The sequence below is a fragment of the Coregonus lavaretus genome (assembly GCF_964263955.1).
Source record: "Coregonus lavaretus genome assembly, chromosome: 19".
NCBI lineage: Eukaryota > Metazoa > Chordata > Actinopteri > Salmoniformes > Salmonidae > Coregonus > Coregonus lavaretus.
Genome location: NC_140006.1, coordinates 8,579,595 through 8,596,776, shown reverse-complemented (window position 1 = coordinate 8,596,776; position 17,182 = coordinate 8,579,595). Strand labels below are relative to the sequence as shown.

Below are 17,182 nucleotides of genomic sequence, written 5' to 3'. Positions count from 1 at the left end.
GAGGACGAGAAGAGGAGAGGAAGATGAGGTAGTGTTACAGTAGGTTAGGTAGAGGATGAGAAGAGGAGGTAAGATGAGGTGGTGTTACAGTAGGTTAGGTAGAGGATGAGAAGAGGAGGTAAGATGAGGTGGTGTTACAGTAGGTTAGGTAGAGGATGAGAAGAGGAGAGGTAAGATGAGGTGGTGTTACAGTAGGTTAGGTACAGGAAGAGGAGAGGAAGATGAGGTGGTGTTACAATAGGTTAGGTAGAGGATGAGGAGAGGAGAAGTAAGATGAGGAGAGGTGGTGTTAGTACAGTACTTGGGTTACTATTTTTGCCTGTGTTATCAAATCCAGCTCTCTGAGTGAATGAGGAAGTAAAGAGGACAGTGTATGTGTGTGTACATATGTGTACTTACCTTGCTTTTGTGTGCATGCTTATGTGATTTAGGTAAACCTGTAACACGTGTGTTTATTTGTGCACTCTCAGTCAGACTGGTATGCAGTAGAGCAGGTTGCTGTGCAGCATTGGGGTTGTAGTACTGACACTCCTAAGTTTCACCCCTCCTTCCCTCCTCCCTCGCAGACCTGTTCGAATCCTGTACAGAGAGAGACTGCCATCTCATATAAATCTGAACTATTGGATCCAAGTTACCCCCACTCTAAAATCTATCCTGCAATCAACGTTCCTTGTAGTGTCAACATTGTTTGGATTTATACTCTGACTCAAAAGTAGATGATATGCTTTTATCCTTTACATAGATGGCCTATTAATGTAATGAAAAGTGGAAGGAATTTTTTTATACAGTTACTTCGGAAAGTATTCAGACCCGTTGACTTTTTCCACATTTTGTTAGGTTATAGCCTTATTCTAAAATTGATTAAATTGTTTTTTTCCGTTCATCAATCTACACACAATACCCCATAATGACAAATAATTTTTTGCTAATTTATATATTTTTTAAACTGAAATATCACATTTACATAAGTATTCAGACCCTTTACTCAGTACTTTGTTGAAGCACCTTTGGCAGCGATTACAGCCTCGAGTCTTCTTGGGTATGACGCTACAAGCTTGGCACACCTGTATTTGGGGAGTTTCTCCTATTCTTCTCTGCAGATCCTCTCAAGCTCTGTCAGGTTGGATGGGGAGCGTTGCTGCACAGCTACTTTCAGGTCTCTCCGGAGATGTTCGATCGGGTTCAAGTCCGGGCTCTGGCAGGGCCACTCAAGGACATTCAGAGACTTGTCCCGAAGCCACTCCTGCATTGTCTTGGCTGTGTGCTTAGGGTCATGTTCCTGTTGGAAGGTGAACCTTCGCCCCAGTCTGAGGTCCTGAGCGCTTTGGAGCAGGTTTTCATCAAGGATCTCTCTTTACTTTGCTCAGTTAATCTTTGCCTCGTTCCTGACTAGTCTCCCAGTCCCTGCCGCTAAAAAACATCCCCTAGCATGATGCTGCCACCACCATGCTTCGCCATAGGGATGGTGCCAGGTTTACTTTCAGGACAAAGAGTTCAATCTTGGTTTCATCAGACCAGAGAATCTTGTTTCTCATTGTCTGAGAGACTTTTAGGTGCCTTTTGGCAAACTCCAAGCGGGCTGTCATGTGCCTTTTATTGAGGAGTGGCTTCCGTCTGGCCACTCTACCATAAAGGCCTGTTTGGTGGAGTGCTGCAGAATGTTCTCCCATCTCCACAGAGGAACTCTAGAGCTCTGTCAGAGTGACCATCGGGTCACCTCCCTGACCAAGACTCTTCTCCCCCGATTACTCAGTTTGGCCAGACGGTCAGCTCTAGGAAGAGTGTTGGTGGTTCCAAACTTCTTCCATTTAAGAATGATGGAGACCACTGTGTTCTTGGGGACCTTCAATGCTGCAAAAATGTTTTGGTACCCTTCCCAGATCTGTGCCTCGACACAATCCTGTCTCGGTGCTCTTCGGACAATTCCTTCGACCTCATGGCTTGGTTTTTGCTTTGACATGCACTGTCAACTGTTGGACCTCATATAGACCGGTGTGTGCCTTTCCAAATCATGTCCGATCAATTGAATTTACCACAGGTGAACTCCAATCAAGTTGTAGAAACATCTCAAGGATGATCAATGTAAACAGGATGCACCTGAGCTCAATTTCGAGTCTCATAGCAAAGGGTCTGAATACTTATGTAAATAAGGTATTTCAGATTTTTTTATAAATTTGCAATCATTTCTAAAACCTGTTTTTGCGTTGTCATTATGTGGTATTGTGTGTGGATTGCTGAGGATTTTTATTTATTTTATCAATTTTAGAATAAGGCTGTAACGTAACAAAATGTGGAAAAAGTCAAGGGATCTGAATACTTTCCGAAGGTATGGCAGCAGAGCTGGCCAGGGCAGTCTAATATTAAGCTAACTGTCACTGTAGGACCAATCCCCTCCTCCTTCTCCCTCTCTCTCTCTCTCTCTCTCTCTCCCAGAGTGTGTGACTGTGGTTGGGTTAGCTGGAGCCAGAGGGTGATAGTGGCCCACTCAGTATGCAGCAACAGCCCCACTGAGGGAGGGAGGGAGGGAGGGAGAGATGGAGAGATGGGGAGGGAGAGATGGAGAGATAGGGAGGGAGAGGGAGAGAGAGACCCCTGCAGGTCTCCTATCTGGAATTAGCTGTGTCAGCCCTCAGCAGCCCTCAGCTCTCAGCCTAGGCTGTAATTAGGAGATTTGGAATGTACTTCACGTTGATCCTGTCTGCTCCTAAATCACACTGATAAAGAGAGACGCTGCATAATTGACTGCACTGCAGACAGTGTTGTGGCGCTCTGCAAGGATACATTCATTCTGCCTTTCAAATTACTTTGTGTGTGTTCGCTCTGGTATTTCAGTAGCTCTATCACTGTAGAGCAGATAAACTGATGTTACAACTGTGTGGAATTACAGTATAATTTTCTTATCATTTATTCATTGAACACCCGTTTCCGCAAGGGAGCACTATTGAGTCACCCCATGGCTGCGTCTCAAATGTCACCATATTCCCTATAAAGTCCACTACTTTTGACCAGAGCTCTATGGGCCCTGGTCAAAAGTAGTGCACATTCTAGGGAATAGAGTGCCATTAGGGAAACAACCATAATTCAAGAGGTCTACCATTTTATGTCCCCTGCTTCAGTGGTCCCATTGTGTGCACTGCAGGGTGGAGACTGAGAGAGTATTGATCCAGAGCCCAGTCTGTCCAGTCATTCCCCATGCTCCCAGATGTCCATCTGCCCACCAGCTGGTGGGCTCCATACAATACAATGCAATACAACTGGTGACATGGAGTAAAAACATAAATAAACCTATGTGGCATACTGGCTGTGTCCCAAATGGCATCCTATTCCCTATTTAGTGCACTACTTTTAACCAGGGATCTATGGACCAGTCTACAATGACTGTACTCAACTGCAAACTCTGGTGCTGTTTGTTCAAATACCATTACCCCTAAGAATACATCCTGGATCAGTAATTTGTGTGTGCTCTATGGGTTAGATTTCAGGGTAATATGAAAGTGAAGACTGTCACATCAGAAGAAGGGCGGGGGAAGGCTTAGTTGGGAGTTTCCTGACCACCATTATTCCCTACAGTGAAATGACACACACACACAAACACTGCAGATGAATGATGATATTCTGTCTGGCTGAGAGAGAGAAGTGTTTCTGTGGTTTTGTGGCTGATCTCCCCTTAGAGAACACACGCACACACACACTGTTGGACGGTTGGACAGAGAGCAGCGTGGCTTCCTGAGGGGTCGATTGGGACCAGAGAGCTTTGAGACCCTTTACACTCGTACCCGTATACGGGTTGAAAATGGCACATTTGGACACTGATAAAAGCCTAAATTGGAACACAGTGGCTGTACAGGAACATGCTAGACATGAAGTCAGACCTCAGGCTCTGTGCTTCAGTGCTGTATGGGTTTTGATTGACAGCCGTTCTGAACTTGAGCCCCCTTCCCACCCGTTAATTGGGCAACTTTTGCATGTTTTTTGTTGATTGAGTGAGGAAAATGCAAATTTATTTTGAAAGTTGAGACATTGAGGATTATAATAAATACTGCCAAACGTGCACTTCACATTTCCATATCATTACATTTACGTCATTTAGCAGACGCTCTTATCCAGAGCGACTTACAGTTAGTGAGTACATAACTTTTTTTTTTTACTTTTTTTAATTCATACTGGCCCCCCGTGGGAAACGAACCCACAACCCTGGCGTTGCAAACGCCATGCTCTACATCCCTGCCGGCCATTCCCTCCCCTACCCTGGACGACGCTGGGCCAATTGTGCGCCGCCCCATGGGTCTCCCGGTCGCGGCCGGATACGACAGAGCCTGGATTCGAACCAGGATCTCTAGTGGCACAGCTAGCACTGCGATGCAGTGCTTTAGACCACTGCGCCACTCGGGAGACCGTAGTTTATGTTTATGATCACTATGTTTGATGTACAGTTACAAGATGACATGGCGTCATACCCTGGGTAGCCTAATACTGTAATATCGTATTTCATATTATAGTAGTCATGTTGGCAACAGAACAAGCTTTCAAATGATGCCCACCTGACCCAGATTTTGATTTATAATAGAGCGTTTTTGGATTGTGTAAACAACAGTAATCATGTGATGGTGTTGATGCATGGTTGAAGAACTTTATAGTTGAAGAATCTTCTTTGAGTCGTTAAAGTGCATTGAAATGGCTGTGCACACTATGGAGAGGTGTGGCCACTTGGAGACACCAGTTAGTCCTCTCACTCAGACCCTTGTACTTTTTTTGTCTTATGTTGCACCTACAACACATTTTCCAGGAATATTCTTATCACGTTACTGAATGCATCCACACAATTTTTAGATTTTGTTATCGACAAATGCGACGAAATGTAAAATGCACATAAAATCAACATTGTAATGTTTGGATTGAGTCTTGTGTCAGGTGAACTGTTATGTCCTCACCTTTGTTCTAACCATTTTCCCATCATCCCCAAAATGTTACCTTTCAATTGCTACCATGGTTATGCATACACTTTTCATATTTCTTCTGTAAGAAACATTTCAATTTACCCTATCCATATAGGCCAGTTCTCTTGAGTGTAAAGGGTTAACTGCTCCTGTCTTAGTATTATGATATGTCTGAGGAGTCCTCTCAAATGCATGGAAGAGGATCATGTGTTCTTCTACTGCTCAGGACCTGAGGTAGAGAGAGATATAGTATTTATGGACTCATGTGTATGTTTGTTTCTGTTGTACTGTAGCTTTGTATCCATACTGCTCAGAGCTAATAACTAAGGCACTATACTAAAGTGTCTTGTGAAGCGAGAAAGAGGGACTAGTGAATAGTCAATCACCATTGGCCCTAAACGGTATTGTTGAGCCCTGCATATTTCAGACCTATTGATCTGTTGGCTATAAACTTCAGCGCTGTTCATTAGAGACTGCAGGGCATGGTATTATATATGATCTATCTGCTCTGTCGATTCCTATGATTTGGATTCTTTGTAATGTGCACATGAAAAGTCACAGACACACACACCCAAGTCGCTTTTATTAGGGGTGTGAATTGTGCCAGTTTTCATCAGCTGTTCATATATTGTGAATGTTTTGCTGAATAATCTATAACAGAGAAGTAATGGTTCTACACTATAGCATGTTCTATGAAGTCTGTGACAAAGCTAGCCAATACCTTGTCAACTAAACAAGTATTTCCTTCACCTTCACAAAGCCCCTTCTGTTGATCAGATGAGTGGGAGTCATTCCTGGAATATGTACAAAATGCATTTTAGTGTTTCATTTCCTTTCCTGACTGACTTCCTCCCTCTTTCCCTACCTGGTCATTTAATTTACTGCAGGCCTAAGACCTACGGGTTTAACCTTCTGAATGAAATTATATTGAAGATAGACTGAAACATTCACACCTCCATTAATTTACAAAAGGATAGTCTAATAGCTCGTGTGAAGAATCCCCCAATTTGTGCCACAGTTTAGACTACCGATAGATGCTGTGTTCGCGGTCAGAGTTGAGTCCTTTTGTAAAGTGTAGCCTAATGGCCAAAAAAGGGTAAACTTGCAATGTATTCAATGCTTAAGTACTCTAAAGTTTTACATTTCTCATGCAACCGCAAAATGTCGGATAAAGCATATACTGTACCGTATTAAAAGTGTTGTAGGTGTACTTACTCTGCTGATGCGTTGAAGAGGGCAAGGAATGAGATGGGAGTCACAATCCATGCCAGGCACACCTGTGAGCTCTGGAACTCCACCTCCGACAGGCAGAGTCAACAAATGTTCACCCTGACATTTCCATTCCTCTTCTGAAAACATAATTTGATGAACTGCTCACCAGGCACAGCAAGGGCCGTCCGGACCGTTACGCTGTTCTGCTATTCCAAGGTTGTGTAACCGAAGAGAGATACCACAAGTGGACACAGAATACCAACTAGGATGGATCCCGAGGCCAATGTAGCTTACCAGTGAACCTCCAAATATTCATCATTAATTCTGTGTCTTAGAAGTTTCTGTCCATGACTGATGCAACCCGAAAAAGCATTAGACAGAGTTAATGAGTACTTGAGGTCTGGACATGACCTGCACTCCCTTATGTAAAGAATTAGGCCCTTTCCTATGTTTACTATGTAGGCTACAGTAAACATCTCATTGTCCTGTTGGTTTTTGTCAGACTGCACAGTAGCCTAATAAAACATATACATTTTTTATTTACAAAAAAAAATGTTTTATTGAATTCAATCATATATTTGTACCACTGTAGATGCTGTGTATTTATTTTTTAGAATACAGTTCTCGGTGTACAGTAGTGATGGACAGCTGGAGGCATTTTGAAAACATGTTTTCAAACATTTGTTTTTCCACAAGTGTAGCAGGTTGTAAACTCTGCAAACAGCGTTTCCACTCTGAGAATTAGAATGGTAAATGATGTCATTAATACATTCATTCAATACATCAAGATGGAGGGTAGGAGGAGCATTGTATTTAAAGACACTGCACAGTAGCGTAATAAACATATGGATTTTGAAATAGTTTGTAAAAAAAAATCTAATTCAATAATATATTTATATCACGGTAGATGCTGTGTTTTTGGCTGATGGTGAAGCCATGAAGCCTCTGCTACTAATCACAGATAAATAAATAAAATAAAAGCTTTCACATATTTAAATTAATTCCTGAATTCAGTTGCTTTAGCCGACATGTTGCGGTTTATTCATGATTTAATTATTCAAGGCTCCTATCTCAATAGCCTGCCCGCGTGTGGTCAACTATTTCAGCACCGTTTCTCGCGCTGCTTTGAGACAAGCATGGGGACTGGTCTTAATAAATCAATCAAATTTTTATTTTCACTGAATCTCTGTTTGGGTATTGGTTAGCCTACAATTAGGGTGTGGAAATGTTAGGATTATTTTGCCCTTCACTGGAAGTCACTTAGTAGCCTACAGTAGGCCTACTACCAACGCAGTCACTTAGTAGCCTACAGTAGGCCTACTCCCAACGCAGGCACTTAGTAGCCTACAGTAGGCCTACTACCAACGCAGTCACTTAGTAGCCTACAGTAGGCCTACTCCCAACGCAGTCACTTAGTAGCCTACAGTAGGCCTACTCCCAACGCAGTCACTTAGTAGCCTACAGTAGGCCTACTCCCAACGCAGTCACTTAGTAGCCTACAGTAGGCCTACTCCCAACGCAGTCACTTAGTAGCCTACAGTAGGCCTACTCCCAACGCAGTCACTTAGTAGCCTACAGTAGGCCTACTCCCAACGCAGTCACTTAGTAGCCTACAGTAGGCCTACTCCCAACGCAGTCACTTAGTAGCCTACAGTAGGCCTACTACTAACGCAGTCACTTAGTAGCCTACAGTAGGCCTACTCCCAACGCAGTCACTTAGTAGCCTACAGTAGGCCTACTCCCAACGCAGTCACTTAGTAGCCTACAGTAGGCCTACTCCCAACGCAGTCACTTAGTAGCCTACAGTAGGCCTACTCCCAACGCAGTCACTTAGTAGCCTACAGTAGGCCTACTCCCAACCGCTCACGTTGTACAGCGCCATATTTTCCTTAAGGAAACCCTGAGGCTTACATAGGTTACTGTAAAATGCATTTTCGTATTTTCTTGGAATAGAAACACCATAATATTAAGCAAATTAATTAAGCAGAATTTCTCTAAATCAATCCCATATACTCTGTTCTAACAAAAAAAGTTATAAAGTCTCTAGTACAGCCAATATTAAAAACAGTCAAATGCATTCCTGAATTTAATCGCTATATCCGACGTTGCGGTTTATTCATTGTTTAATTATTCAAGGCTCCCTTTGTTATTTTGTTTTATAACTAAAATGCTTGTCTGTATTTAAAGACATGGAGGACTTGTATGCTTTGCGAATAAGTAAGTTACGCTAAAACAGCTACAGTAAACAGGACTCTTAGGCCTGTCATTTCAATAACTTAGCTTCTAAAAGATGCCTTCTGGTGATCAAACTAGCACTAACTAGCATTAATGGCAACAATGGCTGACAGTTAAATAACGTGCTATAGAATTCTGCGGCACCCTGCAAGCTGTGTTGCAGTATGAAGCAACTTTTAAAGGAAGAACCACTCTGTTGAAATTGTGAGTGTAATAATTAAATCATTCTTAGATTTATTCTATTTTCATAGTGAATACATGCAACATACAGTGAGGGAAAAAAGTATTTGATCCCCTGCTGATTTTGTACATTTGCCCACTTACAAAGAAATGATCAGTCTATAATTTTAATGGTAGGTTTATAACAATAACAACAGAATAACAACAAATAAATCCAGAAAAACGCATGTCAAAAATATTATAAATTGATTTGCATTTTAATGAGGGAAATAAGTATTTGACCCCCTCTCAATCAGAAAGATTTCTGGCTCCCAGGAGTCTTTTATACAGGTAACGAGCTGAGATTAGGAGCACACTCTTAAAGGGAGTGCTCCTAATCTCAGCTTGTTACCTGTATAAAAGACACCTGTCCACAGAAGCAATCAATCAATCAGATTCCAAACTCTCCACCATGGCCAAGACCAAAGAGCTCTCCAAGGATGTTAGGGACAAGATTGTAGACCTACACAAGGCTGGAATGGGCTACAAGACCATCGCCAAGCAGCTTGGTGAGAAGGTGACAACAGTTGGTGCGATTATTTGCAAATGGAAGAAACACAAAATAACTCCCTCAGCCTGGGGCTCCATGCAAGATCTTACCTCGTGGAGTTGCAATGATCATGAGAACGGTGAGGAATCAGCCCAGAACTACAAGGGAAGATTTTGTCAATGATCTCAAGGCAGCTGGGACCATAGTCACCAAGAAAACAATTGGTAACACACTACGCCGTGAAGGACTGAAATCCTGCAGCGCCCGCAAGGTCCCCCTGCTCAAGAAAGCACATATACAGGGCCGTCTGAAGTTTGCAAATTAACATCTGAATGATTCAGAGGAGAACTGGGTGAAAGTGTTGTGGTCAGATGAGACCAAAATCGAGCTCTTTGTCATCAACTCAACTCGCCGTGTTTGGAGGAGGAGGAATGCTGCCTATGACCCCAAGAACACCATCCCCACAGTCAAACATGGAGGTGGAAACATTATGCTTTGGGGGTGTTTTTCTGCTAAGGGGACAGGACAACTTCACCGCATCAAAGGGACGATGGACAGGGCCATGTACCGTCAAATCTTGGGTATTCCAGCATGACAATGACCCAAAACACACGGCCAAGGCAACAAAGGAGTGGCTCAAGAAGAAGCACATTAAGGTCCTGGAGTGGCCTAGCCAGTCTCCAGACCTTAATCCCATTAGAAAATCTGTGGAGGGAGCTGAAGGTTCGAGTTGCCAAAGCACCTCTATTTCAGTCTCGGAAAAGTATTGATAAATGAGACCCCTGGCCCTTTCTATAAAGGCCTCACCATAACAAAGGTCAGCTGTATGCAATAGGGGGATCTTTCCTTCACTTGCTGTCACTGGATTGTTTGGGGAAGCTCGTTCTTCCACTCCCTCTCCAATCTCCCCCATGTCTCCTCCATGTCTCCTCCACTGTCTCTATTAAACAAGCCATTAATGTATTTCACAACACCTCTCTCGCTCTTTCCCTCTGCTCCAGACTGTCTCTCCATCGGGTCAGGGTGGTAGACCTGAGTCTCCTGTCTACTCTAACCTTCAGGAGCTGAAGATCTCTGGGTCCAGCCTACCCCCCGCCCCCTCCAGCTCCCCACTGCATGTCCTGGGGGACTGGGAGACCCACAAGGTCTGTACTGTCACTGTGTCATGTATTGCAACTTACGTATCATCTAAGATGCCTCCCAAATGGTACCCCTATTTAATGCACTACTTTTCACAGTTGCCCATCTATATAGGGAATAGGGTGCCATTTGGGATGCAACCTATATCGTGTTGCCTGGCCTATGTTTGTTTGTCATTTTACTGCTTTTAACCATGAGCTGAAGACAAATGTCCATTTTAGGAAATATTTTAATGGACAATTCAAGATTTTCTATTAAATTCCATTCCAAGGACCAGAACGGCAGACACTACTACTTCAACCGCGCCACCCAGGAGCGGACTTGGAAGCCCCCCCGAGCCAGGGATGCTAGCAGTGGTAGCAGCACCCGGGGGGAGACTCACAGCAACAGCACTGGGGAGGCAGAGGTATGTAGATACTGGGACATATACTGTTTACTGGAAACACACACTTACTCAAACACGCATGCAGCCACAGACACAAGCAAATGCAAACACATGCATGAACACTAACGGGGTATGCTTGTACTCTCAAATAAGCCCATCCAAACACATTAGACAGAGAGAATCACTGCTGCATTCAGGCAGTATCAGTTATCTTTTGGAGTGGTTTGTAGAATGATAATAACACCACGCTGCCATCTTGTGGCCAGAAGCACGCAGTGCTCCTCAAACTATGACTGTTATGGGCTATGTCACTGCAGTATTTTAATTTTCATGTCTGACTCAACACCCGGTCACAATGTTCAGAGCAGGGCTCAGTGAAAAACTGAATGAGATCTCTGGCTCTCTGTGCTTTGCAGACCTGTGTTCAAATACTATTTGAAAAAAAAAATATATATATATATATATATATATCTGTGCTTGATTGAGTTTGCCTGGCTAGAGTCGATGTCCGCGCATAAATCTAATTAGCACAATAAAAAAATCCCCTATCAAAATCCGTCTGTTTCAGCTAGAGATATTGGGACAGTGACAAATGTTTGGTTGTTTTGGCTCTGTACTCCAGCACTTTGGATTTGAAATGATACATGAGGTTAAAGTACAGACTGTCAGCTTTTCATCCATATCGGGTGAACCGTTTAGAAATTACAGCACTTTTTGTACATAGTCCCCCCATTTTAGGGTACCAAAAGTATTGGGACAAATTCACTTATGTGTATTAAAGTAGTCAAAAGTTTAGTATTTGGTCCCATATTCCTAGCACGCAATGATTATATCAAGCTTGTGACTCTACAAACTTGTTGGATGCATTTGCTGTTTGTTTTGGTTGTGTTTTTCCTATTATTTTGTGCCAAATAGAAATGTAATAGTAAATAATGTGTTGTGTAATTTTGGAGTCACTTTTATTGTAAATAAGAATAGAATATGTTTCTTAACACTTCTACATTTATGTAGATGCTACCATGAATACAGATAGTCCTGAATTAATTGAGAATAATGATGAGTGCGAAAGTTACAGATGCACAAATATCATACCCCCAAGACATGCTAACATCTCACCATTACAATAACAGGGGAGGTTAGCATTTTTGGGGGGTATGATATTTGTGCGTCTATACTCATCATTAGTCACGATTCAGTGATAATACCCAGCCAACGTCTCCATCCATGGTTCCGATTGTGGGATGCCAAGGTCAGATTTTTCCATATTATATTCCAGTTAAAGGGCTGTGCAGGTTTTTTAATGGCTAGCAAAGAATATGAGCTTAAATGTTTACAGTGCCTTCGGAAAGTATTCAGACCCCTTGACTTTTTCCACATTTTGTTACGTTACAGCCTTATTCTAAAATGGATTAAAATAAAAAAAGTTCCTCAGCAATCTACACACAATACCCCATAATGACAAAGCGAAAACAGGTTTTTTGAAATGTTTGCAAATGTATTACAAATAAAAAACAAATTCCTTATTTACATATATATTCAGACCTTTTGTTATGAAACTCGAAATTGAGCTCAGGTGCATCCTGTTTCCTTGAGATGTTTCTACAACTTGATTGGAGTCCACCTGTGGTAAATTCAATTGATTGGACATGATTGGTAAGGTCCCACAGTTGACAGTGCATGTCAGAGCAAAAACCAAGTCGAAGGAATTGTCCGTAGAGCTCCGAGACAGGATTGTGTCGCGGCACAGATCTGGGGAAGGGCACCAAAACATGTCTGCAGCATTGAAGGTCCCCAAGAACACAGTGGCCTCCATCATTCTTAAATGGAAGAAGTTTGGAACCACCAAAACTCTTCCTAGAGATGGCACCCGGCCAAACTGAGCAATCAGGGGAGAAGGGTCTTGGTCAGGGAGGTGACCAAGAACCCGATGGTCACTCTGACAGAGCTCTAGAGTTCCTCTGTGGAGATGGGAGAACCTTCCAGAAGATGACCAGCAGAGAACCTTCCAGAAGATGACCAGCATGGTCAAATAATAATCACAGTGGTTGTAGAGGTTGCAACAGGTCAGTACATCAGGAGTGAATGTCACTTGGCTTTTCATTGCTGGGCATTTAGAGGTTGAAATAGCAGGTGCGGTAGAGAGAGAGAGTTGAAAACAGCAGGTCTGGGACAAGGTAGCACGTCTGGTGAACAGGTCAGGGTTCCATAGCCGCAGGCAGAAGAGTGGAAACTGAAGCAGCAGCACGACCAGGTGGACTGGGGACAGCAAGGAGTTATCAGGCCAGGGAGTCATCAGGCCAGGTAGTCCTGAGGCATGGTCCTAGGGCTCAGGTCTTCCGGGGAGAGAGGGAGAGAGGGAGAATTAGAGGGAGCATACTTAAATTCACACAGGACACCGGATAAGACAGGAGAATAACACCAGATATAACAGACTGACAGACTAGCCCCCCGGCACATAGACTACTGCAGCATAGATACTGGAGGCTGAGACAGGGGGGTCGGGAGACACTGTGGCCCCGTCCGACTATACCCCCAGACAGGGCCAACCAGGCAGGATATAACCCCACCCACTTTGCCAAAGCACAGCCCCCACACCACCAGAGGGATATCAACAGACCACCAACCTACTACCCTGAGACAAGGCTGAGTATAGCCCACGAAGATCTCCTCCACTGCACGAGCCCGAGGGAGCAACAAACCGGACAGGAAGATCACGTCAGTGACTCAACCCACTCAAGTGACGCACCCCTCCTAGGGACGGCATGGAAAGCACCAGTAAGCCAGTGACTCAGCCCCCGTAATAGGGTCAGAGGCAGAGAATCCCAATGGAGAGACAGGAACCGGCCAGGCAGAGACAGCAAGGGCGGTTTGTCGCTCCAGTGCCTTTCCATTCACCTTCGCACCCCTGGGCCAGACTTCACTCAATCATAGGACCTACCGAAGAGATGAGTCTTCAGTAAAGACTTAAAGGTTGAGACCGAGTATGCCTCTCTCACATGGATAGGCAGACCATTCCATAAATATTGAGCTCTATAGGAGAAAGCCCTGCCTCCAGCTGTTTGCTTAGAAATTCTAGGGACAATAAGGAGGCCTGCGTCTTGAGACCGTAGCATACGTGTATGTATGTCCGGCAGGACCAAATCGGAGAGATAGATAGGAGCAAACCCATGTAATGCTTTGTAAGTTAGCAGTAAAACCTTGAAATCAGCCCTAGCCTTAACAGGAAGCCAGGCTAGCACTGGAGTAATATGATCACATTTTAGGGTTCTAGTCAAGATTCTAGCAGCCTTGTTTAGCACTAACTGAAGTTTATTTAGTGCTTTATCCGGGTAGCCGGAGAGTAGAGCATTGCAGTAGTCTAATCTAGAATTGACAAAAGCATGAATTAGCTTTTCTGCATTATTTTTGGACCAAACGTTTCTGATTTTTGCAATGTTACGAAGATGGAAAAAAGCTGTCCTAGAAATATTCTTGATATGTTCGTCAAAAGAGAGATCTGGGTCCAGAGTAAAGCAGAGGTCCTTCAGTTTTTTTTTTTGACGATTGTACAACCATCAAGATTCATTGTCAGATCCAACAGAAGATCTCTTTGTTTCTTGGGACATAGAACTAGCATCTCTGTTTTGTCCGAGTTTAAAAGTAAGATGTGCCGCCATCCCCTTCCTTATGTCTGAAACACAGGCTTCCAGGGTAGGCACTTTTCCATGTTATTACTATGGCTGAGGGATTGGCATATAGTATTTTAATCATATGAATGAAATTGGAGCCAAGTCCCATATGTTCCAAAACCAACCAAAGATATGACCATTCTAGTCTATCAACAGCTTATTCTGCGTCGAGAGATAGATCTGCCCAAGGATCTTTGGTTCCTGATGAAGCATGTAAGATATGTAATAGATGACGGAGGTTATCTGAAGATAATCGTTTTTTAGAAACCCGCTTTGGTCAAGATGTAACAATTTGGGTAACTAAGTTTAGAGACGGGACAACATATATTTTTTAAATAGTTTAATATCTGTGTTTATCAAAGATAAAGGCCGATCGTGAGAGCACTGGGTGGCGTCCTTACCTTTTTTTAATAAAAGCAAAATTAGTGTTGTATTTACATCACTTCCAAATTAACCTTTGTGAATGGCTATCTTAATCATTTCAAGTAACAGTGGACTTAATTGGTTCCAAAATGTTTTATAGACCTCAGGAGGAATACCATCACAACCAGGTGATTTGCCTTTATTCATGTTATCTAATGCCCTTTTGAGTTCATGGAGAGAGATTTGGGCTCTCAGCAAGCCGGCTTCCTCAGTTGAGAGAAGAGGAGTGCAATGCCCTGGGGCATTGGGATATATCTCTTTAGACCAGAGGAAAGAGTGCCTCCTACTGGCCCTCCAACACCTCTTCCAGCAGCGTCTGGTCTCCCATCCAGGGACCGACCAGGACCAACCTTGCTTAGCTTCAGAGGCAAGCCAGCAGTGGGATGCAGTGGTCTAAAGTACTTAAGTAGTACTTTAAAGTATTTTTACTTATGTCGCATTTTGGGGTATCTGTACTTTACTATTTATATTTTGGCCAACTTTTACTTTTACTTCACTAAATTCCTAAAGAAAACAATGTACTTTTTACTCCATACATTTTCCCTGACACCCAAAAGTATGCCTTACATTTTGAATGCTTAGCAGGAAAGGAAAATGGCCCAATTCACGCATTTATCAAGAGAACATCCCTGGTCATCCCTACTGCCTCTGGTCTGGCGGACTCACTAAACACAAATGCTTCATTTGTAAATTATGTCGAAGTGTTAGAGTGTGGCCCTGGCAATCCGTACATTTAAAAAACAAAAAAATGGTGCCGTGTGGTTTGTTTAATATAAGGAGTTTGAAATGATTTATACTTTTACTTTTGATACTTAATTATATTTTAGTAATTACATTTACTTTTGATACTTAAATATATTTAAAACCAAATACTTTTAGACTACTCATGTAGTATTTTACTGGGTGACTTTTTCTTTTACTTGAGTCATTTTCTATTAAGGTATCTTTACTTTTACTCAAGTATGACAATTGGGTACTTTTTCCACTGCTGGTGTGATGCAGGGTGGTATACTAATTGATCATTACTGCGAAGCTTGTTAGCCTGTAGGTGACTGGGTCGATTGCCATGGAAGTAATGGTTGAGTCTAACTCAATGGATGGCAAATTCTTCTCCCCGTCTTATCAATAGATTTTGTTCTGTCTTGACTTTGAAGAGAGTAGTCGCTACCTGGTCTGAAAAAAGTGTGTTGAGAACACTCTAACGTCATTAACAACTTTTCCCATTCTGATATCTTCTTTAATTGTGATTTATTCAGCCAAGATGCAGTTGCATTGTTTTTAATAAAACCTTTAATGGTGTCCCATAAAATATGAGGATCATCGACTGATTTTTTGTTAATCAATATGAATTCACTCAATTCAGTTTCAAATTGTTCACAGGGAGTAGGGTTTTGTAGTAAGGAAACATTTAGAGCACCATCTTGTGGCTCTTTTTAGGAGATTCGGAAATGTGTATCTGGCAGTAATAAGCATGATGATCAGATAGGCTCATATTTACATTTACATTTTAGTCATTTAGCAGACGCTCTTATCCAGAGCGACTTACAGGAGCAATTAGGGTTAAGTGCCTTGCTTAAGGGCACATCGACAGATTTTTCACCTAGTCAGCGACCTTTCGGTTACTGGCACAACGCTCTTACCCACTAAGCTACCTGCCGCCCCATATGTTACATTTCTATTTTCTTGATTAAAGGAAATAGAGTACATAATAGTACGAAATCGATTCGGGAGAATGATTTGTGCCTGTTTGAATAGAAAGTGTACTCTTTTGCTTTAGTGTTATGAGCATCAATGAGGTTGTAATCAGAGAATATATGTTGGACAGCCTTGGTTGCCTGTGGATTGTAGTTGGTCTTATTAGATTTGTCCCGCATGTCCAGAATGGCATTCATGTCTGTCCCAATAATATTGTAATAATATATGCTGTTCAGAGAATCCAAAAACGTAAGATCATATGAATTTGGAGCATACACATTAATTGAGGCAATTTTCTTTCCATAAGTAAAGTGATTCTGCCTTCTTGGTCTTCGCCTTTACCAAGGAGGGTAATTTAGAGTTTCTTATGTATCATTATGATTGCTCCCTTAGTTTTGTTTGGGGCCGATGGAAAAAGCATCCAGTTTGTTCAAATGGTTCTCTATTCTATGTGTCCTTTTAGAGCAGGTGTGTTTCTTGGAGAATTGCTATATCAATATGGTTTCTTGCTAGAATATCAAGACAGCTGGAATGCTTGATAGGAATATCAAGGCCTTTCAAACTCCATGAGAGAATAGCTAGTGTTGCCATGGTAGTAGGTGCACCTGGCACCTATTACCATAGCCCGTTCAAAGGTGCTTAAATAATGTGTCTTGCCCATTCACCCTCTAAATGGCACACATACACAATCCATGTCTCAAGGCTTAAAAATCCTAATTTAACCTGTGTCCTCCCCTTCATCTACACTGATTTGAAGATTATTTAAGAATTTACATCA

The 17,182-nt window shown here is 42.5% G+C and overlaps 1 protein-coding gene across 2 annotated transcripts in view; it reads left to right on the top strand.

Annotated features, from left to right (window-relative positions):
- LOC311146498 (rho GTPase-activating protein 12-like) overlaps positions 1 to 17,182 on the top strand; it is a 79,411-nt gene that overhangs the window by 37,944 nt on the left and 24,285 nt on the right. For both annotated transcript variants that reach the window (XM_084183001.1, XM_084183000.1), the window contains exons 2-3: positions 10,095 to 10,238; positions 10,505 to 10,639. In XM_084183001.1, coding sequence (XP_084039127.1) covers positions 10,095 to 10,238; positions 10,505 to 10,639 — 279 coding nt within the window. The remainder of the gene's footprint in view (positions 1 to 10,094; positions 10,239 to 10,504; positions 10,640 to 17,182) is intronic.